Source organism: Phyllobates terribilis, unplaced genomic scaffold, assembly GCF_046119375.1.
Source record: "Phyllobates terribilis strain yellow unplaced genomic scaffold, ASM4611937v1 Scaffold_3__8_contigs__length_932513732, whole genome shotgun sequence".
NCBI lineage: Eukaryota > Metazoa > Chordata > Amphibia > Anura > Dendrobatidae > Phyllobates > Phyllobates terribilis.
Window position 1 is genome coordinate 718,597,869 of NW_027362763.1, and position 27,556 is coordinate 718,625,424.

The window sequence follows — 27,556 nt, forward strand, 5'->3', positions numbered from 1 at the left end:
TTGTTAATAAATTGTGCCCTGTAAAACCAAAGCTCAAGGTTAGCATAGATTTGGGCTATAATTTATAACAATTTCTGGCATAAATGATTGTAAATGTGTTGATCTGTAGGTATCCACATCCCCTCCTGTTAACCCCATGAACACACTTTTTATTTTCTTAGAAAAGTGTCACGAGCAGTAAAAAATAGTGAAACAGACACAAATTATTGTGCAAATAAGACACAAGCAATCATTTTTTTTATGCTCTTTGGCAACGGGGAATTACTCTCCTCAGCTTTGACATTTCAACACCAACTAGAAAAAATGGTGGAATTTTGGAAATCACAGGATGGACAAAAATGCTTATTATATGGAAATGAAGAAAAAAAATGGAAACAAAATGTTCACAACATCTCGATTTATTCAGTAGAGTATGGGCGCCACGTGCAGAAGTCCCTGCACTTACAGCCTCGGCTGCTATCGGTGGTGTTATTAATGGTCGTCTGAGGAATGTTCTGCACTTGGGCAAATCATCAAGATCCGCTGCTGGCCAATAAAAGTCATTCCAGATGTGTCCCACATATCTAGTGGCGGCTTGTCTCTGGTCGGTAGTCTGAATTATACATGCCGGATCGACAATAAATCGTACGAGACTACACAGTAGACTGTCGGTTGAACCTGTCACTATTCGTAGGTTCTGCTGACTTTAGTCTAATGTTTATGGGGAGATTAATAGTCTATATTTACACATGGCAGATTTCTACAAGCCACATTTAGGTAAATGGAACAGTCACAAAAATTGATGTAATATACCTGCTGTGTGTGAATATATCCAAACAGCCCATTGGAAGGTGTGACGTTTTTTTGTAGCCCTTAAATCTCTTCTTGGACTTCAAAGTTTCGGTATCAGTGACGGCCGGGCTTGTGCACCGTTGGAGGGAGCAAGACTTCTCTTTCACAAAGCAAAGCCTGGCTCAGCATCGTTCACATAAGGTTGCTATTTAGTTTAATTTTTCTATAAAGGGAAATTGCTTTGGGACAGAAGCATCCATAAAAAGTAAATGGAAACGGACACAGCGGATTGAAATATTGTGAAATTTGAATGATGCCTCTCACGTCATATGGAAAGTGGGATTGTTTAGCTCCAGCCTTAGTTCTCATTCACACATATATACTATCGTATTTTCTCAGCCATGTTACAGTTGCAGTTTCCAACCAAAGCGTGGATTTTATGACCCGAACTAACAATGCCATCTAGATCTATGATGCCGTTAGTTCAGAATTAGGTTGAGATTTGTAGTCTTAGGCCACGGCCCCACTGTCAGTATTTGGTCAGTATTCGGTCAGTATTTTTTCTCAGGAGTGGAAGCCAAAACCAGGTGAGGAACAATCAGAGAAAAGGTGTAATAGAAACAAGTCACCAATTCTGCATTTGTCACCCACTCCTGAATACTGATAGTAGGGCGGTGGCCTTAAAACCCTCAAATAATATGTCAATCTGAAAGGACTTCATTCAAGTCAGGAGACCCGCAGTCTGGTCAGGACTATTACAGATGAGAAATTGCAACCACTACAAAATTGTGTCCTAAAAGAGGCTTTTCCCACTAAAACATTTATCAGTTATCAATTTAGTAGCTCTTAAATGTGAGATTGATCCTGAGAATGGGGTTCCAAATTCCTTATTAGATCTGACCACAGCTCCTCTCACTCTTACGGGACTGGTACAGTCCTTATTTACTGGTAGTCGAACATTTTCACTCTCTCCCTATTTACACAAAGGACTTTGGGTCCCCAAACTTTGGATCGGTGGGTGTCTGAGCGGTTAGATTTCCAGCCATCATATATTTTGCTATAATCAGGTATTTAGTGGGAAGATAAAAATAAGTTTTCTGTTTAAACCTATTATCGAGAGACATTACTGCACCTTATTCCAGATCCTTGTAAAAGATGGTGGCGTCAGCATCCAGTACTGATCAAATTTATTTATGTCATCACAAATATAGAAGTCTATCAACGCTTGGACTCGTAGTGTAGATCTGGGTCTTTGTCAAGTTGGATCTGTAAGGCTTTATTCACACATCAGTATTTTTCATCAGTATTTCTATGCCAAAACCAGTTGTGTGTCCAAAAGACAGAACAATTATAGTTTTTCTTTGTAAGTTCTACTCCTGGTTTTGGCATACAAAATACTGATCCAATACTGATGTGTGAAGGAGGCTTAATAAGGGTCGAATCGTTGCTGCCATTTCTGATGCCATGAAATGTCTATAGGGCCACACGTCAACACGCGTCGCACGACTTCAAATTCGCAGCGATGCGCTGCAACATTGGATTTAATTATCTCCTTTGCTGTCGCTACCGCAATACAGGGTTGCTAACATTTGCAAATGTGTTGTATTTTCTGTCGCTGGTCGTACGCTACATGCAACTTATGTGCGACTATTTACAGCAAAATCACAGCTCTAAAATAGAGAAGAGAAGTTGCACAAGTGTCTTTGTTGCTCAACTTTTTTGTGAGTTGTTGTGGCACGACACATCGCCTTGTAGCCGCGGCCTAAAACAAGGCGGTCATTATTGGATGCTGACGCCACCTTCTCTAGCTAGGAGTTTGCTTAGGAAAAAGGATCATCCCACGTTGGTCTTTCGTGCATCTAGACGGTATTGAATCTTGATGCTGTCCAAACACCACTATTGTTATTCAAGATCCTTGTGTATAAGTCAACGCAAAGAGCCCCTACAAAGAATGACACGTGCTTTGAAGGCTTTAGCTCATTTATCACATATTGATTAAATTGAGCACTGTGTAATACTTGATTTCTCCTGTGGAGGAGCTGTAGGGAAACCGAACACTTTCTTTCCAGTTGCCTACAAATGACAACCGATTGCTGGAGGTTCCAGGAATGGAACCCTACTAAGAAGGAATTGTGTGAAGTAGACAACCCCTCTAAAATTCACATTTCTTTTTTTGACTTGTCCACCCTAAGAGGCAAGAACTTTATTCCCTTTAGGCTTAGTTCATAAGACACATAGGGGGTTTAGTATGGGTCCCTAGATATGTAAGGCAGCCATATTTAGAATTTGTATGATGCATATCAGATATGTGTTTACATTAGGGCTCGCATTGTAAGGCCTCATTCACACCATAGGATATAGAATTGTATGATACTATATCCTATGGTGTGAATGAGGCCTTACAATGTGAGCCCTAATGTAAACACATATCTGATCTCGAATTCTTCACCTGTTTGTTCAGCAGCACTGAATGTGGTGTCCTCCATAAAGAATTATGACAATATTGATATATAAACACCTCGACTATGCGGGACTTAGATATAAGTGAGCCAGGACCGACCTTTCGCATGGCCCCCAGTGCATCACCTATTAATATCCTCTATGAAGAATGTCAGTGACACCAGGTGTCCAATAAAACGTACGCTGTGATCAAGAAACACCTAAAAGATAAATGTGCTCCATAATATGAACCACCCTTGTTTTCTACCCCCTTCAATGATTCACAATGACAGGTAGCCTTCGGGACACTTTCCCAGCAGCCGCGAGGCGCCGGTGTCATCAGCAGAAGACTAACACTGATGGCAGGTAATGAAGGGATTGCAAATGAGAGGCTAAAGGCTGCCAGGAGGATTACACGCCGGGCAGGGAGAGGGCACCGCTGCAGACAGCGGAACAATAAGAGAGAAAAAAAATCACAATTGCATCCTTATGCCTCAGAAGGGAAAAACACTGACAAAAATTTGGTATAATGGGTTTTATCCTAAGAGTAAAGGTTTGCTCCCCTCTATTTTTACACAGCCTGTATATATTAGAGGAGATACATATGGGAATATTACTGCACTAGTAGTTGTCCAGCAGGCTTAAATCATAAGATAACTATATGTTCACACAAGAGGATTTTTTTATTATCATGGATTTCGGAACAGATTCTTTTACAGAATACACACAAAAACTGCTCCAAAAACTTTGAATAAGTTTCCTGTTCTATTCCAGCCCATTTCATGGAGTAGAATAGCACATGCAATAGTAGGCAGCTGTCATGAATGTGCTGCACCCTGCTGGGACCTGTGGAGCGTCTGGGATCAGAAGATCACAGAGATTAGCTGATCACAGGTCCTCTTTGGAGTCTACGCAGCCATTCACATGAGTGGTGCAGGTTTATGGTTTCTTACGGTACAGAAGAGGTTAAGAGTCCCTGGTTTAAATCTACTGAGAGTCCATTTTGGCTTTTTGTCTCAGCTGCTGCTTATTGGGACCACTCCCCATTATTATTTAACCCCTTTCTGACGTGAGGCGTGATAATACATACTGTACCTGTGACCTGGGACTTAATGACCAGGTACGGATTATTATGCCTCACTGAACGCCGTCGGGTGTCAGCTGATTCTACCAGCTGACATCCGGTACTATGTGCCAGGAGCGGTCCCGCACCGCTCCCGGCACCTTAACCCCCAAAATGCTGCGATTGAAGTCAATTGCAGCATAGCGGGAGCAGGTAGAGGTAAGAGAGCCCCTCTTACCTTGGATTGGACACCCCCGCTGTGTGCGTGAGATCCAGATCGTTGCCATGGTTACCCGATGTCGTCATGATGACATCCGGGTCTCCAGGCATCAGGAAGTTAGATAGACCATGCTCAGCGCACAATCTATCTAACTTATGCCTGCAAGGCGGACAGCCTGCATAGCACAAGGATGCTGCTGCATCCCTATGCTATGCAAGCGATCAGCCTGCAAAAAATGAAAGTTCCATAGTGGGACAAAGTGTAAAAGTGTCAGAAAATGAAAAAAAAAAGAAAAAATAATCAAAAAAAAAAATATATATATACTGTACCCATAAATAAATATTATGGAAACAAAACAATAAAAGTACACATATTTGGGATCGCCGCATTCGGAATGACCTGACCTATAAAACTGTCCCACTAGTTAACCCCTTTAGTGAACGCGGTAAAAAGAATAAATAAAAAACGAAGCAAAAAACAATTCTTTATCATCATACCGCCAAACAAAAAATGGAATAAAAAACGCGATCAAAAAGACGAATGTAAAAAAAAATGGTACCGCTGAAAACGTCATTGTCCCGCAAAAAAACAAGCCACCATAAATATAGCCAGCCAAAAAATAAAAAAGTTATAGCTCTCAGAATAAAACTGCAAATTTTTTTTTTTCATAAAATACTTTTTATTGTGTAAAAGCGCCAAAACATAAAAAAAGATATAAATGTGGTACCGTCGTAATCGTACTGACCCGAAGAATAATGCTGCCTTATCAATTTTACCACACACGGAACGGCATAAAAAAAAACCCAAAAAACAATCCTGAATTGTTGTTTTTTGTTTATTCTGCCTTCCAAAAATCGGAATAAAGCGATCAAAAAATGTTACGTGCCTGAAAATGGTACCAATAAAAACGTCAACTTGTCCCGCAAAAAACAAGCCGTCACATGACTCTATTGGCCGAAATATGGAATGATTGCAAAAACTAGTGTTTGCAAAAAAAAAAAAGCGTCTTTTAGTGTGTGACAGCTGCCAAACGTAAAAACCCAATATGAATCTGGTATTGCTGTAATCGCACCGACCCGAAGAATAAAGTCGTCTAATCACTTATACCGCACGAGGAACAGCGTAAAAAATAAACTCTAGGGTTAGATTTACGGTTAGGAGTATGGTTAGGGTTAGAGTTAGGCGTAGGGTTGTGTTAGAGTTAGAGTTGTGTTAGGGTTAGTGTTAGGGTAAGAGTTGGTGTTAGGGTTGTGTTGGGGTTGGGATTTTTTTCAAAAGAAAAGAAAAAAAAAATGATGACGATATGGCGAATAGTGTAGAGCGCAAGTGCTCGCTACTTGAGTTTGCATTGGGTGCTCGGCTATGCACCGAGTATCGCAGGTGATCGAGTGACATGTTCGAATCTCTGCCCCATATGTTTCGCGGCTGTTATACAGCCAAAAATGCGATGAGGGGATTGCCTGCCATGCACGGGCAATCTCCACATGTGTTTTTTTTGGGTGTCTAATAACTGTGAAATATGCAGGGCGGGGACTCGAGCACTCGCGATACATGGTGCATACCTGAGTACTCGATGCAAACTCAAGTAGCGAGCACTTGCGCTCAAGACTAATGACAAATTATTCAATATGATGACCTAATGTGATCAATTTCTGTGTTGTACCTCTGGGTTCAAAATGTTCACTATACCCCTTGATAAGATCCTTGAGGGGTCTAGTTTCCAAAATGGTGTCACTTGTGGGGGGTTTCCACTGTTTAGGCACATCAGGGGCTCCCCAAACATGGCGTCCGCTAATTAGTCAAGCAAATTTTACATTCAAAAAGTCAAATGGCGCTCCTTCTCTTCCGAGCCCTGCCGGAACAGTGATTTTTCCCCACATATGGGGTATCGGTGTGCTCAGGAGAAATTGCACAACAAATTTTGGGGTCCATTTTTTCCTGATACCCTTGCAAAAATAAAAAAATTGGGTCTAAAGTAAAATTTTTGTGATAAAATGTTAAATGTTCATTGTTTTCTTCCACATTCCAAAAATTCCTGTGATGCACCTGAAGGGTTAATAAACTTCTTGAATGTGGTTTTGAACACCTTGAGGAGTGCAGTTTTTAGAATGGTGTCACTTTTGGGTATTTTCTGTCATAAAGGCCCCTCAAAGTCACTTCAAATGTGATGTGGTCCCTAAAACAAATGGTTTTGTAAATTTTGTTGGAAAAATGAGAAATCGCTGGTCAACTTTTAGCCCGTATAACTTGCTAACAAAAAAAAAATATTGGTTCCAAAATTGTGTTGATGTAAAGTAGACATGTGGGAAATGTTATTTATTAACTATTTTACGTGACATATCTCTCTGATTTAAGGGCATGAAAATTCAAAATTTGAAAATTGCCAAATTTTCTACATTTTTGCCAAATTTCTGATTTTTTCACAAAGTAAAGCAAGTCATATTGAATCAATTTTAAAGCTATCATGAAGTACAATATGTCCCGAAAAAAACAGTCTCAGAATCAGTGGGATCCGTTGAAGCGTTCCAGAGTAATTACCTCATAAAGTGACAGTGGTCAGAATTGTAAAAATTGGTCATTAACGTGCAGACCACCTTAGGGGGTAAAGGGGTTAAACCTACTCCTGGTTTCCTACCCTGCCAGCAATAAAGGTTCTATCCTGACTTCTCTGGAGCAAGGTGTTTCTGGAGAAGTTGTTGTGTCTTCCATTGAAGCCGAGGAGTTTCTGTTTCGGTGCACGAGGGGAAGGACTCGTCTAGGGCGATAGGGAGTGCAGGGTTCAGCATTAGGTGAGTGAAGGGTCACTATCTCCCTCTCTCCCTATCGTCAAGGGCCTCCCTTTCCTGTTTCCCCCTCTTCCTTTGAGCCGCTCGCCAGACATCTCCATGCCCTGGTGTGATAGCAGCACCTGCTCCCATCCGCAATGCAAACAAGCACACGGAGCCGATTTGCAATATGTGCACAATTCTTTAGGAGAGAGGGGTGGGGGAAATTAATTAAATGTAGCAGGAAGATTATGGATTTCCTAAATCAGGATATTTTTAATACTTGCAGCTGAGGATTCAGCAAGCATAAGAGTACACACAAGGGCAAGTGTATATTAGGTGAGTGTGTTGTCTTTGTGCTCCAGACAGTACATTGACCCAAGGTGAGATATGACGTAATGGGGGCGTACAAACTGGAAGACACCCTCAGTATGCTGGCAAATAGTTGGAAGTTTGCAGTGCCTTGGCCACTGGATCAGGTTCTTGTGAATCGCTTTTCTGAACTCTAAGACCACAGTCAGACGGTCGTATAAACCGGAACGAGATCGGAACGCAGTGCACGGACTGGCCGGCGACTCTCCCGACTTGGGTTTCATAGCTGCATAGAAATACATGAAGCTGTCACGCTCGGGTCAGGAGAGCTGCCGGCCAGTCCGTGCACTCCGTTCTGATCTCGGTCCGGTTTATACGGCCGCCTGACTAAGCCCTAATCACAGGTAATAAATAATAATTAGAACAGCAATAAATAGTAATAGTAATGTTAGAAAATAGTGATTTATTTTCTACTATATTAACACAGGTATAGTTAGATGTGCGCAAGGAGTGCCAGCTGTGTTATATAGCAAGCCTCTATCTGCCTGAAACAGCAGCAACCTAAGCAAGGTCTGATCACTGCTGTTTAACCATTTACATGCCTCCGTCAACCACTGTTAGTAGCATTTAAATGGCTCGATTGCCTAGTTGCCAAGAGTTTGCAATGGCAGCAAAGGTCAGCTATTTTGATCCTCCTATGAAGCTCATCCTAAGGCTGTGACTTGTGTTAAAAGAAAGTATAAATCGCCTGATTAGAATATATAAAGTTAGTTTAATGGTTTCCTGGGAGATTTACAATTACTCATCATAAAAATCCTCCCTCAGCGAGGCCAAGTGTTCCTTCTGTATGGTGATGAATATAATGTTACTTTTAAATATTTCACAATTTTCCATTTTATTTTTTTCTTCAAAAACGTTCTCTCGTTCTTTTTTAATGATGCTTACTCAGAGCTCTGTGCCTGACATGTAAACAATGAATAAAAAAGAAATAGCTAAACACTTTGCCAAAAGACTTTGGTTTTTATTAAAACAATGTTTGAAAAATGTCAAGTACACTTGCCGAGGATAAAATGCCTGATTCATTCCAGTCATTTAAAGCCCATTTTAGTCAGTAGATGTGGAACTGATCCGCAGATGGTTTCCCACCTCATCATTGTGTGGCTTTTTTGTATATTTTACTTTGTTGGAATAAAACTTGGAGGCAGATTTCATCCCACGCATTACAATATGTGAAAAGAATAAAAGGGGGGGGGGGGAATAATATCTCACAGCATCTGGTACCATGTAGAACGGTGAATAGGATGTAACACTATGGTATGGACATAATGGCGGTGACTCAATATATAATGCTTCTTATACAATCTTGAAACACAGAAGTAAAGATCAAATGAATGAAGGTTATCTTGTAAACCAATTTTTTTTTTACTTTTTTTTCAATAATCATAAGTTCGCTATCTTTTTAATGTGTAAGTAAATAACTCCAGACAAAAATCATCCCTAGAGAAAAAGGCATGCAATAGTAAGAAAGCAATCGAGCCATTCCAAACCTAGATAGCCTCACGTAAGGAGGTCACCAAGGCAGCTGTTTAGAATACACCAATTCAACTTGCGTTTCGCCAAAAATGCTTCAGCAGGGGGTAGTAAGTCATGCAAGAGCATATTTCTCTTGTTGTGTGGACTCATGTTCATTTTTTTAAAATACTATTAGTATGTTACGGTTTTACTGATTAATAAAGAGAATACATACTTGTGTTGTCCAGCAAATTTAGAGGGTGAATATGTAAAGTTGAAGTGTAGAAGGAACAGGTCTACAATAAGAAACGAGAGAAAGGTAGAGAGATTTGACTTCCTGGGACACCCCAAGTATGAAGCTTGGGAAACCTCCATTTGGAAGACATAATCAAAAGGATAGTGGACACTTGTTTTACGTTTTTCAAATGCGTTGAGTTATACAATTTGTTGTTATACCAATTCAATACAGTTTTGATCCATCCAATAAAAAAAAGATGTCTGACAGATGGTATTCATCGAATGTACATATGATGTGTACACTTTTTCAATCAGCTTGGTAGGATCTTCAAAAACCAGAACTTGAAGGATGATGTAATGCACACGCCCGGACTGACTGGCGTGTGCGTGTTTATGTAGTGATTCCACTGTGCCATGAACCGGAGAGTGCCTGGAGGGGCGTAACTAGGTATTCGCCCGATCCGACCAGGGTCGCACGACGGCATACGACGCCAGTGCACCAAGGAGGAACCGAGCAGAGGGACCAGGTGCTACTCCAGGACAGACCCCGGACACGGCTGTTGACCCACACAGGGGAATACAGGAACAGACTGGTAGGCTGGCACACAGACTGGTGGGTATAGGCAGGCACGACTGGTATGCAGGCAGGCGGGTATGCAGGCAGGGGGGTACAGGCAAGAGTGCAGACAGGGAGGCACTAGCAGGTAGGAACACTGGCGGGATAGGACCCAGTACACACTGGGACTCAGGAACAGAACCACAGATGTGGCGGACAAACACAGCAGAGAGAGGCCGCCCAGAGAGATGAGCGAGAACAGGGCAGGACAAGGCCGCCTGGAGCGGTGAGCAAGAGTAGAGCAGGACAAGGCCGCCAGGAGCGGTGAACAAAGGGTCAGAGCTGAGCGAGACTGCCGGAGCAGTGAGCAAAAGGATAAGAGCGGAGCGAGACTGCCGGAGCAGCGAGCAAAAGGGTCAGAGCGGAGCAAGGCTCCCGGAGCAGCGAGCAAAGGAGTCAGAGCAGGCTAGAACCGCCGGAGCGGTGAGCAAAGGAGTCAGAGCAGGCTAGAACCGCCGGAGCGGTGAGCAAAGGAGTCAGAGCAGGCTAGAACCGCCGAGCGGTGAGCAAGGCAGAGCAGGGGGGACAGGGCTCTGTTCACACGGAACAGACAGGAAGAGAAAGGCAGAGCCAGATACCCACAGGGTACTTGCAGTGAAGAAGCGAGTGGACCACAAACTCACAAACGGGAGTACAGAGACAACAAGCAGGAGTTAGGTACGAGTTCAGACTCTGCAGAAAAAGGAAGGGAACGGACATAGAGGCAAAACAGGTAAAGGATAGGAGAGAGTTCAGACTGGAACTGAGTGTACGGAGGAGACCGACACTGCAGCGGGATACAGGAGCGGGTCTGGGAATACGGCCCCCAGAGAGGCGGGACGAACAGGCAAGGAGCGTGTTCAGACAGGACAGACAAGATACAGGAGCGGGTCTAGGTAATCGGCCCCTAGAAGGCGGGAGGAACAGGCTAGGAGCGTGTTCAGACAGGCCTGGAAATACAGCCTCCAGGAGAGGCAGCAGGCAAGAGTACACAGACGGGACTCCGTTCAGACACGGGAACTGATACCGCAAGGCAGGAGACATAGACAGGACTCAGTTCAGACACGGGAACTGATACCGCAAGGCAGGAGACATAGACAGGACTCAGTTCAGACACGGGAACTGATACCGCAAGGCAGGAGACAAAGACAGGACTCAGTTCAGACACGGGAACTGATACCGCAAGGCAGGAGACATAGACAGGACTCCGTTCAGACACGGGAACTGATACCGCAAAGCAGGAGACAGACAGGACTCAGTTCAGACACGGGAACTGATACCGCAAGACAGGAGACAAAGACAGGACTCAGTTCTGACACGGGAACTGATACCGCAAGGCAGGAGACAAAGAACGGGACCTGGCACCTTCAGAGTGCAAGCACACACTGAAAGAAGCACTATGCTCAGGCAGGGATAGATGGGAGCAGCTGAGCTATATACCAGGTGACAGACAGCAATAGGCTGAGGACGCACAAGGGGTGTGACCCACAGCAGGTACAAAAAGCAGGAAGTGATCGGGCGCCGCCCTTAAGCAGCAGAAACAGACACAAACAGACAGCATGGAGGGAAGCCAGAGAGACATTCTGGACTGGAGACCAACTGCACGCTCTTGCACAGTGGGAGATGGACCACCATGCAAGGACGCCGCCAGGTATGTTACAGATGACTTTCTCTCGGTCCCCGAAACACAAGTGGAGAGTCTCTCCTTGCATCGTCTATTCTTCTCTCCTTAGTATGTTTACTTCTATGTTGATTTTTGATAGAATCCATCACCCAGTTCTCTCAAACCAGTATATTTTAGGACGTTACATTGACGACAGGTGCCTGACACCTGGCAGTACAGAATGTACAAATCTATTTCCTCCCTTGAGTAATTCTAGTAGAGTGAACTTACCATAAGTATGTCTTCAGGCACGTCCACATTATATCAGCTGAGACAGAGATGTATGGACATTAAAGAGTATTTCTGGCATTGACTTGTTTGAGCTGTGTCTAATTCAGGACTCTATTAAGAACTTACAATGCATGGCTAGCTAGAGAGTTTTGTAAGACATTTGCTGGAACTGTACAGAGGAGCTGAATTCCAAAATTCTAGTTTGTTCTATTTGCGTAAATATCCTCCTACAACTTACAATCATTCTATTAGATGGGGAGGTAAATCTTTTGCATCTGCTTCTCGACATCCTGTTATTCACTGTGATCTTTTCAAGGAACAAACTGTGTTGCAACTCATATTTCACTCTCTGCTCACGACTCCTCCTCAGTGGTCGATAGTCTTCTCGAACACATGTAGATCTATTGATTTATTGACACAGTCACTTGGCCAAAACTAAAATACCAAACACATTGAGAATGACCAATAATGAAAGATGAAATACTTTTATTTCGCATACATTTTGTAAAAATAAGTCATGAGACTAAAACAATGCAGAACTAATTAAAAAGTCTTAAAGTCTAAGCCATATTTGACCAGGAACACAACAGGTCTCCAAGTCCACATATTCTTTATGTCAAGATTCAGGTTTCATTTTAGAAATAAAATCCAGCATTTCAATACAATTTTCACTCCTTTCTTTATGAATCAGTAATCTGGTGTATTCGGTAGTCTTCAGAAACTCCGGAGTGGGTGGTAAACCATGGAGACTGTGCTGTACTTTATCTGATCGTTCATAAGCTGCTTGGGAAACCTTGAGAAGCATTGTTTCTTGGGGTTGTAGACAGAGGGCAGTGGAGGCTATGAGCTTCTTGAGATGTTTGGAAAGAAGCCTTATGTACAGTAGCTTCTCAGCCCAAAAGTTGACTTCCCCTTTCTCGAAGAGATCATCTTCCACCTGTGAAGATATAGAACATTTGGTTGGTGCTGTGTTCTAGGCTTACAGTCTAAAGCATGAGAGGCACCTCACTGGAAAAGAAGAACAAGCTACTTTATACAAGTCTAGCGTTTACAGTGATCCATGAAGCTTGGGTCCAGCCCGGTGTCCTCACAAACCTTGTTTATTAGCTATGTAGAGGCAAGTGTGGAGGACAGGAGCCCATCTGAAAACATTCCTGGAAGAGCTAGATGTCATCAAAGTGTACTTCCTATTACATGTGTGTTAGACAGGTTTATTTATCTAGGGATGATATACTGTACCTAAGGTCAGGTCCAGACTAAACTTTTTTTTTTTATATTTGCACAGGCAGTAAGGTATAAACCGTGCAGGCAAACTATTTTTGCTCTGAGGTAACTTTCTTTAGACTGCAGCATGGAAATAGGTTTTTGGTTTACGTCCTTATTTTTACTTCTCCAATTTCTGATTCTACTTCTATATATGGCAAGTAACATTATGATAGTTCATAACAAAACAAAAAAAAGATAAATCGCCCCATATCACAACCCCAATGTCATTGGCTAAGTGACAAAGTGCAAAAAAAAAACAGACCAATTTTCGTTAGGACCGACCTGGCCATTGCAAGTGGCAGTAGCGGACAATAAAACGTACTCCTAGAAATGAATGGGCTATCTGTGCATTACTGCTCTTTAAGTACTAAAAAGGTGTCCAAATCGGGGGATGACATGTATTAGAACCGTATGCTCAAATGGGGCACATGGAAGCAGTCAGGGGAGTTTTGCATTTCCAAAACCCCCTGAGTTAGGACTATAACACACACTAACCTTTTTCCTTGCTAAAAAGTGTCAAAGTGTATATAGTCCAAAAATATAGTACTGTACTTATTGTTCAAATATGTCCTAAAGTTCAGGTGTCAGCATCCCGTTTCCTGGTCCCTCCACTTCCGCATTGGTTTTGTTATCAGAGGAGAAAGCTTCCCCTCTAATGGACCTTAAAGGTAAGAAGTCATCAGGAAACAACACATGTACATTAACCACAATGAATAGAGTCTGAACCTATCAATTGTAATGAAGCATCTAATGAGCGTGTGCAAAGGGCGTCGTGAAGGGAGGAGGAGCAGGGTCAGCTGTGGATCATCTATTATGATTGATGGATCCTGTTTTACCAGCTACAGTATGTATAGAGGTGTTACTAGTGTTGAAGGAACATGCTCGGATAACGGGTTATCCGTGTATCTTCGGCATACTCTGCTAATATGTTTGCCTCCCTGCGGCTGCATGTTTTGAGGCAGTAGACAAACGCAACACATGCGGGGATTGCCTGTTTGTTAGGCAATCCCCGCACGTGTTGTGTCTGTCTAACGCCGCAAAACATGCAGCTGCAGGGAGGCAAACATATTAGCAGAGCATGCCGAGGATGCTCGGATATCACGTTAATTGAGCACATTCGCTCATCACTAGGTGTTACCTGTCATTGTAATCCTGTTTCTGTTGATAAGGATCCTTGCTGCCAAATTTTCCTTAAAGAACAGGCAGTATAAGTCTAAAGTAACCCCAGTGACAAGTGTAAAAATTGCCAGATTAATAATATATATTTTTTTTAATATAGATTGTGTTAAAATATTCCCAATTTTTTAAAAAAAATACATGTAAAGCAAAAATTTGATTAAAGCAATAGGTCATTTTCTGATGACACATTCCCTTTAACAACTTGTTTGACTCATTTCAGTAGCTAAATCTGCCCCTTTGTCTGTCTATGCTTTGGCCGTAGCAGATAAAGGGGCTGGTTTAGCTACTGAAGTAAGTCAGACAGACAAATTGTTAAAGGGAATCAATAAGCCAGTCCCCCTTCAAGTGGATCACCAACACAGGTATGGACGGAGGAGAAAGAAACTGCCTGCTGTGTTACAACTAAGGCGGAAGTGGAACTGCCGGGAAATTGAGGCATATTTGAACAATCATGTATATTAGTAAGTTAAAAATACTTTATTTAAAAAAAAATAAAAAAATGAGTAAGTGCCATTATATAACAAGATGTCATACACAACAGAATTTTTTTCGTGGCGGACAACCACTTTAAATGATAACATTCTGGCTGTTTCTAACCACCACTAGAGGGAGCTAAAGAGCTTAGTGCATACTGGTCATACACGGTTCTCAATAATAAAGCATTAGTATGTACGCTCCCCCTAGTGGTGGCTACTACAGACAGACAGCATTTTATTAATGTTTAATGCAATAAAATTAAAAAAAACCCTCAGCACTCCAGCTTCATGGAGGGTGTTTTATTCACCAGGCATGCAACGTATCAACCCACAAAAGGTCTTTGTCAATAATTTCTGTCTATCCACGGGGGTTGGATCTGTGTATCCAGAGTGTCCCTATTGGACATTGGCCTATCTGGCCACCTTATAATATCCAGGCCTTCCTATTTCTGCACCCTTCTGAAAATATCTTTGGAAGTTTCAAATTATAATAAATGTCATTAACGATTGGAATAGTCCTAACATATTATTATTATTAAAAGCTACTCAGAGCCCGAGTCATAAATAAGTTATATTTTGTCCGGCAGTTTTCTTGCTGCCGAGGAAAATGTAAACTATAAAGCTTTTCCTGTTTCGGCAGACATTGGAGTAATTCACTATAATCACTACAGCTCTTAAAACACCTATAGTGTTTATGTTTCTTTTTTGCTCATTTGCTTTCATTTTGTCATAATAAAAGTTCTGCGAGCCCCCTTGGCACAGAAGCCAATTATTATATACCCGTATTCATGCCTGCCATATCCTCTTGTAAAATGACTGCACTGGTATGTACAACACCTGTGCGTCTAATTGGTAATATGAAGAACACGACATTTCTGGCTTGCGGATTACGTCAGGCTCGGTACAGAACGTTCAGGATAATTGTTCTGCGCCGGCTTTTCACACCTTAAGCCTGGTTTGTTTTGTGATGATGTGGACACAGGTCAGAGTAATTACCATTTTTGAGGTTTCGGGACTGCTGAGATCATCTTCTCCTAGCAGCCATCCCAGGAGGACGGTGACACCTTGTGCGACATGGTTCCACTGCTGAAGAAGCTTGCACAGGATCCCGAATGTCAGGTCCAAAGCCATGGGGGGATTGACAGTACAATACTGAAACCCTTGAGAGAGGAAAGGACAAAAATATGACGCATTAGGCAATAAATAAGCCACCCTACAAATCTCTTCAGTTTGGCATTTTGGGTTCATTATTTTACGATGGTCGTCCTACATCACGTGCCAGTAGAGATCAAGTGATTAGATCAGGTCTCATGTATGCAACATTTTCTTGGTGGACGCTGTACAAATGGTGGCATGTTCTAGCGCAAGCTATATTTATTGAATTACTCTATTACTTCTAGAGAAGAAAATCTCACAACATATGACACCCAATGGAGTGGATGCCCCGATACGAGAGATGAGCGAAACTCGAACTTAAAAGGTTGGGGTTCATACCGGACAGTTAGTGCCCGGTGCTAAACGCCAAACACGGACATCTCACGGAAGTCCATTGCAATGTTCTGGGGGAAATCCAGTGAGAGAGAGAGTTTTCCAGCTCAAAATTTCAGGTCCCCATTGTTTTCAATGGGGTTCGGGTTCATTTCTGGTACCATAACCCAAACTTCCACGAATCCACTCATCCCTACCTGCTACTACTCTTCTGCATGCATGGAGCCTTAACAAAAAAGAGCAAGATCTGCACTGGGATCAGGTGTGAGCCCTAAATATAAGCTGGCTCTAGTTGCACATGGGCATCGAGAATCTGAGTGCATCTATGTATTCACCAAAATCTTGTCCGAACACATATAAAGCATGATTACCAAAATTACCTGTGCCCCTAAAGCTCAGTTGGCCCTGGCATCGAGCAGATTTTTCTTGCCACTGTTATAAGAAATGTTTAAAGGAATTGACCCCTTTCAAAGAAGTTTTTCCTATAAGGTCCCCTAGTGCTCAGCGGTTTTTGCTTTCTATTCAAGCCGAGCCGCCGAGCTCAGTTGTTGGTGTGATGTCAGCAACGCAGAGCACAACAGTCACCGGGAGAAGTGCTGCAGACTCAGTGCTGGACCCGGGCAGGTAAGTAAAGCAGAATGTGTTCATTTTTTACTACTATGAGGACTTACAAGAAAAACTTTTTTGAAAAGGGACAACCCCTTTAAGTCCTTGTAAGACACTGTTAAAAATTAAAATAAAGACCACCATTAGTTTAACAATTTGCTTGGTGAAGAAGAAGAAAATGACTTCTGCTTTAATACAAGTAAAATAAACTGTCCCCGGAGGAGGAAATATTTCTGTCTATAATGTTCCTCATGGTACGTTACCATGGTTAAAGGGAACCTATCACCAGGTTTTCCCAACATTAACCATGTCTACAGGCTTCCATATATAAAGGTGACAGAGACCTATCCACACAAGGTCAACTCTATGCTGACAAACATGACTAAATCCACCCAAAAGGAGTATGGAGCACTGGCTGAGTATAGAGCACTGGCTGAGTATGGAGCACTGGTTGAGTATGGAGCACTGGTTGAGTATGGAGCACTGGTTGAGTATGGAGCACTGGTTGAGTATGGAGCACTGGTTGAGTATGGAGCACTGGTTGAGTATGGAGCACTGGTTGAGTATGGAATCTTACAGCCAAGAAAAGTGGAAGAAACTTCTCTCCATGGGAAAACTAGGGAGTTTCAGACTATTTACTGTGCCAGCATCAAAGTGAGAATAATAGATTCCCGACGCATTCGGGGCATGGTATATTCTATACAGTCCGATTCCTCAGCCGTGTGTATCCTTCAATGTCTGCTGTGGTTTGCCAGGAATATCACACCTATTTATTAGGACATTTACCGTTGCCGGCAGACCTGCTGGGCTCGGTTGCTCACTAGACCACGGTAATTAATATCCGGCTGTATGTTTACCTTATGGGTTGAAAATTTAAACAAAAAGGAAAGGTAGAATGTAGTGGATGAGAACCCGAAATATAAACACAATAAATCACACCATTATGTGTCCGGTGTATAAGGGATTACTAGGAATAACCACCACACAGCACGGTCTAGACACCTCACCTGTGTACAAAGTTGGGTACAGAACTTTGATGGTACTTGCTATTGCTTTGATTTTGACGTTTTGGAATGAATAAATAATAGTGATGAGTGCAAGTGCTCGCTGCTTGAGTTTGCATCGGGTGCTCGGGTATGCACAGAGTATCGCGAGTGCTCGAGTGACTTGCTTGAGTCTCCGCGGTCGGGGATTGCTTGACATACATGGGCAATCCCTGCATGCTTTGTAGCTGTCTAACAGCTGTGAAACATGAGGGGCAGAGACTCGAATATGTCACTTGAGCACCCGCGATCCTTGGTGCATACCCGAGCACCCGATGCAAACTTAAGTAGCGAGCACTTGCGCTCAACACTAATAAATAACTATAATCTATGCAGTGATCAGTAAATACAGGTAACATATCACAGAGGAGGGACTAACTCATATGTTTTTTAAAGCAGCTGTCCAATGTGGACAATCCCTATTTGTTGGAAAGATTCCTGAAAATAAGCAGATCACAACGTGTCCTAATACAAGGCCCCCCCGGATCTAATCTGTCCAGTTTTCCTGCAGAGCCTCCAAAGGGAAAACAAAGCATTTCATGCCACCTGTAAAATTCTATAGGCTGTCCATGTAATCCACAAATGTGTCCTCCAAAGGTGAGATATTTATAGATGTTGGTTCTGAACTTGGGACATCCTAACAGTATATATGAAAAATGTGTTTTTTAAATTGAAAAAAAAGTCCTGTCTATTGTAAGGACTGACAGAAAATCCACAAAACATTTTGCTCCTCTCATGCTCCATGCTTACTATCAGATCTGCAGAAAGTTACGATACTGGCGTAGTACTGCTGGAAACAAAAAAAAACACGCTCTGGAGGCGGATTCTCAGGGAGATCTATGTCCGACCCATAGATCTTAACAGCTCATTTACATATTAAGAAAAATGTGAATTTCTCAGGAATAAAAAACTGAATTGCAAATATCAAGGTATCATTTTATTCAGCTTCCTGTGACCTATGTGCCCATATAGACGACTTAGGAGGGTTGATCCTACTGACAGATTCCCCTTAAAGTGTAGACTTAGGAACGGTTTAGGAATTACAGCCACTATTTTTATAATCTCAACAGTAATTGGACGAACAATAATTTCTATACAAATTATTTATAATGCTTGGATGCAAATACTTTCTCCTGAACAACTGCCTCAATTGTAGAACATATGGAGGTGGCATTAAAGGAGCAGTAAGCCTTAAATAAGTGGATCCATTAAGCAGAGATAAATACATTGAAGATATAATATGACCAGTTTCTTGTCCAGCTGGGCAATAGAAACTTTGATATATTCATTTGTCAATGTTATTACTGGCTCTTTTACATAAGGCAACCTATACATTTAATTGAGCACCAACCAGGATGTTTTTAATTTGCCCCTGGCTAGCTGTTCTGGAAGTGTGCAGGATCTCGGACTAAAATAAATCAGACCACACTTTATTAATCTGTCACTTAAGATCAACCACTGGTGAAGCCCCCCCACCTCTCTCCCAATTTGCGGCCGGATACTATTATAGCCGTTTGGCTTTTGCTCTGCTTAATGCAGCGATGATTCATATTGTTCGCTTTTGTTTACCTCCTTGTACGTTGTGAACCTCCCTAAACTTGTTTACCCCATATCGTTCATTCCTGGCTTAGGGGAAACTGATTAGCTTTTGACTGGAAGCCAGTGTAGGAAATAAGAGAGTGATGCTTACTTAAGCAAGACTACTACATTAACTCTAATGAGTAGGGAAAAAAAAAACCAAGGAAAACACAAGCATTTGAAAGCAGATCGTGAAGACAGACGAGTTCTAAAATGAGCTAAAACCACTTTACACAAGATTTCGCAAAGTTAATCAAGAGAATTCAACCTTCTTGCTGCATTGCGTCATCACAATTCCTAAGCAGAGTCTTTGCTAAATATGGGCCCGAGCGAGAAAAATCACCACATGCAAAAACTGGATCATTTCACAATCTCCCGGCTCTTGCTACGTTCCGATATTACAAACAAAACCAGTCAAGCGGCCATTAGTGATGGACTTCATATTAATCCTATAAACAGCAGCAAACAGAATACAAAAATATTCACTAATATACGATCTCCCCTGAAAGACACCTTGCAAAGAGAAAGTGATGGAAGGCAAAACTTGACTCGGACCCGACAAGTGGACAACCAAGAACAACACTGGTCACAACACAGGCAGACATCCAAACCCAAGGAGTGGACTACATAAGCGTGTAGACTACTAGACTGTTTCTTTGTAGCAAGAAAAGGGGTTCACATGGGTAAATACAACTATTTTTTTGCCAAAACATATATCCCCCTTGTAAGATGACCGTTGGACACCTAGTGGTTGGGAGATAAACTTGGAGTAATGCTTTAGTACATGTAGGAGTAAATTAATCGGCCATGACACATTGAATATGAGAAGATGAAGAGTTGGGCGAAACGGCAGCTCATCATATCTCCACCCCTCAATCTACACTTTGTAAATTGAGAGCTGTTTGTCTCACACATGGCTGTATCTATAGAGGTGTACAGATCTCCTGGATTGAGTGCCTTTGCTAGAGGACTAAGAAGCTGGACTCTAAGCCAGGAGTGCTAACCAGCACTATTGTGTGGACTTGTTACTATGTTTTACTTTGTGCCAGTCAAAGGCTGTATTTAAGTTTTCCTGTGATGTGGTTTATGAGGACTGCAATAAACCAGCCTGACTGTAAATGGACCCTGTGATACTTTAGATTGCTCCCAAGTGAGTAGCATTGTTACACCCTCTAAATCAGGGATGTCAAACTCAAACACACAGAGTGCCAAAATGAAAAAACTTGGACAAAGTCGCGGGCCAACCAGTATATAGTATAATGGGTCCCACAAATTCCTCCATACAGAATAATGGGCTCCACATAGTCCTCCATACAGAATAATGGCCCCACATAGGGGTGGTGGTTCTAGTGTCGAGGGCCATAATAAAACCTCCCTGCGGGCCAGATTTGACCCACGGGCCGGAGTTTGACGTGTGCTTTAAGTGTACCATTGGATGTTTTTATGATGACGCTCTACTGAAGTCACCTGACCGCTGCAGTGGTCCTGCCACTAGTGATACGGTGATGTCTCCTCTTCTTGTGTTAGGGTGGACCAAGGAGCAGCCTTCGCTGGGATCCAGGTTCGTGCCAATAGGCGAGCATCACTTAGATTATTTTTTACTGCTCTAAGCCACAAGTGAGTTTTTCATTTTGACTGCACATTTCCTGTAGAAATGTTGAAGGACCTAAAGCGAGCAGTCTATGAGTGAAAACCCATCAACATAACAGAGTTGAAGCTGTTTTTGTTATGATCTGCAACAAGTACTAAGGAAAGATAGGGGAAAGCTGTCCCTACAGTAAGACTAAGCTGAATCCCTACGATGTAGCGGGCTGCCTGTTCCTAGAGAACAGACCCGCCTTAGTCCTAGTCTGAACGAAGACCTATAGCATAAGGGGAGGGGTCCCTAAAAGAACTAAGGACTGGAACAAAAATGGGACACCTCCTGAACAGAGAAAGTTGTTGCAGAACACAAAAATATAAACTGACAAAAAGTTACTAGAGGTCCCAGAAGGACCAAGCGAACTGACAGAGATAGGCACAGAAGCACCTGGCTAGCAAAACAGTCAAACAACACTGAAGTCCAGCACAGCCAAAAGGGCGGAGCTGGAATATATAGACAGATGGTCACGTGACCGCAAAACACAAGATAGAAAAAACTAACAGGAGGGTTCTAACAGTTTTGTAATGAGTATTGGGCTAAATTTCCCCCAATCCGATGAGCAGAACTAATCACCAATTATCAGAAATGTTTAGATGCAGTTATTGCTGCACACGGAGGTCACACCAGATACCAAAAGCAAAGGTTCACATACTTTTGCCACACACAGAGGTGATATCAGATCATTTTCTTTATTTAAATAAAAATGACAGTCATAATAATGACTCATTTGTTGTATTTGGTTTGCTTTATTTCTTTTTAGGACTTGTATGAAAATATGATGTAGTTTTAGGTCAAATGTATGCAGAAATATCATAAAAAGGGAAGCTCAGTGGCTTAGTGGTTAGCACTGCAGCCTTGAAGTGCTGGGGTCCTGGGTTCAAATCCCACCAAGGACAACATCTGCAAGAAGTTTGTATGTTCTCCCCGTGTTTGTGTGGGTTTCCTCCGGTTTCCTCCCACACTACAAAGACATACTGATGGCAAGCCCCAATGGGGACAGTGATGATGTCTGTGGGATATCATGGTGCTATATAAGCAAAACATAATAAATAATCTCTGAACGGTTCACAAAAGTGATATGGAAAACTGAAAAATAAATTCAACATAAAAACTTAGTTTAAAGGGGTTGCCTGGTCCAAATTGATAAGTCTGCAGTCACTCAGTGACTGCACAGTTATGAATCCCCCCCCCCCAAGCGCATGCACTGTGACCTGGGACCGGAGGGTAGGTATGCTTTATACATACTCCTGGTCAGTGGGCGTGACCTTGCTCCATATACTTATATAGAGTGAGGCTGCACGCTCTAGTTGGCCACACCCACTGGATCGACGCGTCACTAGAAGGGGCGCAGCCTTGCTCAATACAAGTGTATAAAGTGAGGCCACACTGGAAATATGTGTAACTCATACATATCCTCTGGTCCCGGGAGGATCTATTGTTTGCACCGGACAGTCCCTTTAAACAATAGATTATTTTATGATGATATACAGTGACAAGCAAAAGGGTAACAATGTTTTTAGCTTTTGACTTTCAGGCTCCATATCTCACCATCCACTACTGCTTTGAACGTGAGACTTCCATCATTTTATAGACAATCATCTTGGCTATCTTATACATAAATTTGACTTGCAACTATTTAGCATATGATTAGTTATACAGATTCTTGTCAGGTCACTGCATTGTTACTGTTTTGATCCTGGTGGTGGAAAAATCTTTTTCTTCCTGTATAAGAATCTCTGAAAGAGATTCAACCTGTTCTCACATTCCCTAATAGCTCAGTGTGTTATTAGGTTGATTCCCAAGGGAACGGTAACTGTTTGAATTGAGGAGCAGCCATGAAGAAGATTTTCCAAGAAAAGAGAAACAGCATCAGCAAGCTCATCGATAGCGGTCTCTCGGCCGAGAAAATAGCCAAACTGCATCATGTGAGTCCTATGACAGTTAAAAGAATGCAAAATGAAGTCAGTCCATCCATTCAAATGCCAAGAAGTGAATGTCCAGGAAAAACATCGGAGTCAACAAGTCGGCTCATCACAAAGTCTATCAGTTCTGGTGTGACAAACACGGTAGTGGAGATGGCTCGTATGCTTCGTAATAGTGAGATCACAGATGTCCATGCAAGCACCGTGTGATGCACATTACACAAGTCTGGAAAGGTGGCTCGAAAAAAGGTGAAGAAGCCTCGACTTCAATAACGTCATAAGAAGTGTTGGCTCGAGTTTGCAAAAAAAGTACGAAAAGTGGACAGTAGAAGATTGGAACGAGTGATTTGGAGCAATGAGACGAAAGTCAATAGACTAGGCTCTGATGGGTGCAAATGGGTCTGGAAGAAACAAGGGAAAAAGGGGCTAACGGATCAAGAAATTGATGGAACTGTCAAGTTCATTGGGGAAGCCTGATGATAGGGGGTTGTTTCACAAGGTGTTGGATACTTGACCAGGATCGATGGTGGTCTCAAAGTTGAGCTAAATGTGAGTATCTTACAAGATGAGTCACTTCGTACACTCGAGTACTATGGGTATGAAAAGGATGACATAGTGTTCTTGCAGGACAATAACCCAAAGCATAAGACAAGATTTGCGAAGAAATAGTTTAATGACAATGAAGTAGAGGTGCTGAATTGACCCCCACAGTCCCCAGACCTCAACCCAATCGACCACTTGCTGGTAGAGTTGAAGAAAAAAACGTATACAGACCCAAGTGAGTCGACCAGTTAGCAGCAACTTTAATAAAGTGTAGAAGAGACCTGGGATAAGATTTCAGTCGAGACATGTTTGAATCTAATCGGTAGCATGCCCAGAAGGATTCAGGCAGTGTTGGAAGCCAAAGGTTGATTTCCAAAATACTAACAAAATAATAAAAAATAAAATTTAGATTTTTAGGAGCAAAACTGTAACAATGCAGCGACATGACAAGAATCTGCATAACTAATCATATGCTAAATAGTTACAAGTCAAATTTATGTATGAGATAGTCAAGAAGATTGTCTATAAAATGATGGTAGACTCATGTTCGAAGCATTAGTGGATGGTGAGATATGGAACCTGAAAGTCAAAAGTTCAAAAGATTGTTACTCTTTTGCTCATCACTGTATTCCCTTTTATGGCATAGTAAGAAGGTTATCTTATGGCTTACATGGAAACTAAACCTAAAATGTATATTATTTCTATTGGCTTTGCGGTTAGACACCAATAACTCTTCCATGTTAAAACACATTTCAGTCTGGGGAAGATAAGTTGACCACAGTCGAACAATGGCATTCATATAAATGTTTGGCCAGACTTATGGCACTATCCCTCCCTGCCGTATAATAGCTCTTTGAAGGGCTTCATCAGGACTGTCCGCTTTAGAAAATATTTTTTATTTGAAGCATTTCCTGAAGAGGAGTTGATCGTGTGGTGTCCACCTCAACCAATCAGACGTAATCTGCAGAGAAACTTGGAAAGATGTAGTCTTCAATTTCCCTACAGCACCTCCGCAGGGGAAATTGGGTATGACATGTTGCTCAGTATCCCAATGCACGGTCTGTGCAAGGTATCCGCCGTAAGGCCTCATTCAGACGTCCGATGTTCTCGTACGAGTGATAGAGATTTTCACAGATAGCACTCATACTCATGATAGTTTATGGAGACATGTTTGATTCTGATTCGAGGGTTGGATCAAAATCAGCAATGCAAGTCTAGGAGCCCATGGAATAAATCAGACCGCACTCGGGATGACATCTGAGTGTGGTCCGATTTTCATGGACTATCAGAAAGGAGAAGGTAGAGAAACTTTTTCCACGTACGAGAAAAATGAATGACACCTGGACCACACACTGATCAAAATAATTCATCCATTTTTCTCGTAGAAAAATCGGAAGTCTGAATGAGGCCTTAGAGAAATGCTCATTGTAACTGTCCCAGATAATTAATGGTTGTCCTGACTGTGTATCCCTCTACATTACAAACCTAAACCATAACAATCCCTGTAAGGAGTGTCAAAGACCACCCATCATGTGGGCAGAAATCTAAGGGAATGTCCCTGCCATGATGCTCTGAGGCCAACATATTAGCAAAGCTAATCTAATAGTGGATTTTTTGAGTGACGCCTTGCAGCAGGTACTAATTAAAAGGTTGGGAACACCAAGGGTGAGGGTAAAAAAAAAATTATAGGAATTAGTAAATTATGAGTTTTGTCTGCAATACTCTTTTAATTGTTCAAAAATATCTTGTTACTACATCTGTAACTTATGAAAAGAAAAGAGAACAAATTTAGAGTTAGTCGAAAGTAGATGAAGAAATCCATCCACCCCCACAATTCCACAGGAGGGACGAGAACATGAAATTCCAAAGATATGAAGTTCTGTCAATACATCAAACCTCATCCACATGTGTAGCGTCTGTCAGAGACCAAAGTGTAATATATCGCGGCGTGGAATTTTAGCAATACTTTTCTTCCTGCACAATCTCCCTCAAGTGTGATATTTTTTTTTTTTTGAGGAACATTGTGTTGTCTTCTCTGGTGCCTCTGATACGGAACATGGGCAGCGTTGGCCGCTTTACTTGCTTCTACTTGCTAAAATTCTATCTTTGTCTTTTATAGATTTCTAAGAAAAAGAGGAGTGATGCAGTGCGATTTCAAGGAATGCAGAGATAAGTCGCTTTCATTGCTTCTCGAGAATTTCGTTTGCTTTTGGAATGAATGTTTTCAGGATCAACGTTTATTCTTTCGTTAAAACAGGACGGTCTGTAAAGTCCCATCTCACAACACGGCGTCTGATGCACCATGTACGGTGAAAATATATTCTCATCTGCATTGCCATAAAAATCCACCCTATTGCCAAACGTTTCATTAGTAAGAGATGGTAACAATACAGTGTGCACATTAAAATCCTATTGTGTTAACATTTTTTGAGACATTTTAACACCCTTGTGTAGACCAGAAGTTTTATCTAGATGTCTTTGGTTTATTAGAAAAGCAGATTGTCACATTATTAAAAAGAATATTCTCATTAGAGACAACCCCTTTCATCAGCTGATTACCCGGGAGAAGTTGTAGCCAGCAGGACAATGAAGTCATACATGGGTAGCTTGGTGGCTCAGTGGTTGGCCTTGTCGCTTTGCAGCGCTGGGTTCCTGGGTTCAAATCCCACCAAGGACAACATCTGCAGGAGTTTGTATGTCCTCCCCGCGTACTACGGTTTCCTCCCACACTCCAAAGACACAGTGATAGGGAATTTAGACTGTGAGCCATATTGGGGAGAGCGATGATCATGTCTGTAAAGCACTGTGGAATATGATGGATAAGCAAAGCATAATAATGGCAGTCATTGAAATTAATTTTGGCTAACTGGGTCCTGAACGGAGTACGAAACAGGGCATATGGACTAAGAGTGTCTTCATGAGACAACACCATTAGGGGATTCATGTTGCATAAAAAGCCTGGATCCTAGGGCTCAGGTGTGTGCATGGAGGATGAAAATAACAGCGTTTGTTGGTTTCATTCATTCTCAGAGTCTGAATAGAGTGGAAGCGCGGTCACCAGTCCAGTCCAACTCCTCTTTGCCGTGGTTGTGTGTTGCTCCACTTAAGGTGGGGGTACCAGCATTTGGGCCTCCAAGACTGAACATTCATCATATATCCAGTGGATGAAATTAAAAAAAAAACATAGAATTTTTAGTGATGAGCGCAAGTGCTCTTTACTCGAGTTTGCCTAGGTTGCTCGGGTATGCACAGAGTATCTCAGGTGCTCGAGTGAGATGTTCGAGTCCCCGTGGCCGCATGTTAGACAGCCACAAAAAATGTGGGGATTGTCTGATAAACATAGGCAATATCCGCATGTTTTGTAGTTGTCTAACAGCCGCGAAACATGACGCCAAGGGGACTCGAACACGTCACTCGAGCACCTGCTATACTCGGTGCATACCCGAGCACCCTAGGCAGACTTGAGTAACTAGCACTTGCGCTCATCAATAATAATTTTGCATTGAAAGTATGTTCTTGCTGTTTTTGAGTCAACAATACAATGAGAAGAAAACAGTATTTTCATTAATACTGCTCATTTTTGGCTGCGTTTACCAACCTCCCAGAGGTTGCTTTCACCTTATTGGCCTTTAAACAGGTTTTCCATCTTCAAATGTTCACCCCATCGGTTTAACCCCTGTGAAAGTAATAAAATCAGGTGTAGTCGCCTTCCCCTCATGCAGAATAGACTCTTGACTGCTCCCTGTGATTATTTAAAGCAGTGTTCCCCAACTCCAGTCCTCAAGAGCCACCAACAGGTCATGTTTTCAGGATTTCCTTAGTATTACACATGTGATGGAATTATTTGCAGGTACTGCAATTATTACCTGGGCAATACTAAGGAAATCCAGAAAACATGGCCTGTTGGTGGCTCTTGAGGATTGGAGTTGGGGAACACCAATTTAAAGGATGCATCCATGACGTCACAACTACAATTCACGATTGCTGCAATCAATTGCTGGGCAT

At 42.1% G+C, this 27,556-nt stretch overlaps 1 protein-coding gene across 2 annotated transcripts in view; it reads right to left on the reverse strand.

Annotated features, from left to right (window-relative positions):
* Nucleotides 1-12,297: 12,297 nt before the first annotated feature.
* THADA (THADA armadillo repeat containing) overlaps nucleotides 12,298-27,556 on the reverse strand; it is a 659,309-nt gene continuing 644,050 nt past the window's right edge. For both annotated transcript variants that reach the window (XM_073672037.1, XM_073672036.1), the window contains 2 exons: nucleotides 15,726-15,889; nucleotides 12,298-12,745 (listed from right to left, as the gene is read on the reverse strand). In XM_073672037.1, the coding sequence (XP_073528138.1) occupies nucleotides 12,425-12,745; nucleotides 15,726-15,889 (485 nt within the window). In that variant the 3' untranslated portion in view covers nucleotides 12,298-12,424. The remainder of the gene's footprint in view (nucleotides 12,746-15,725; nucleotides 15,890-27,556) is intronic.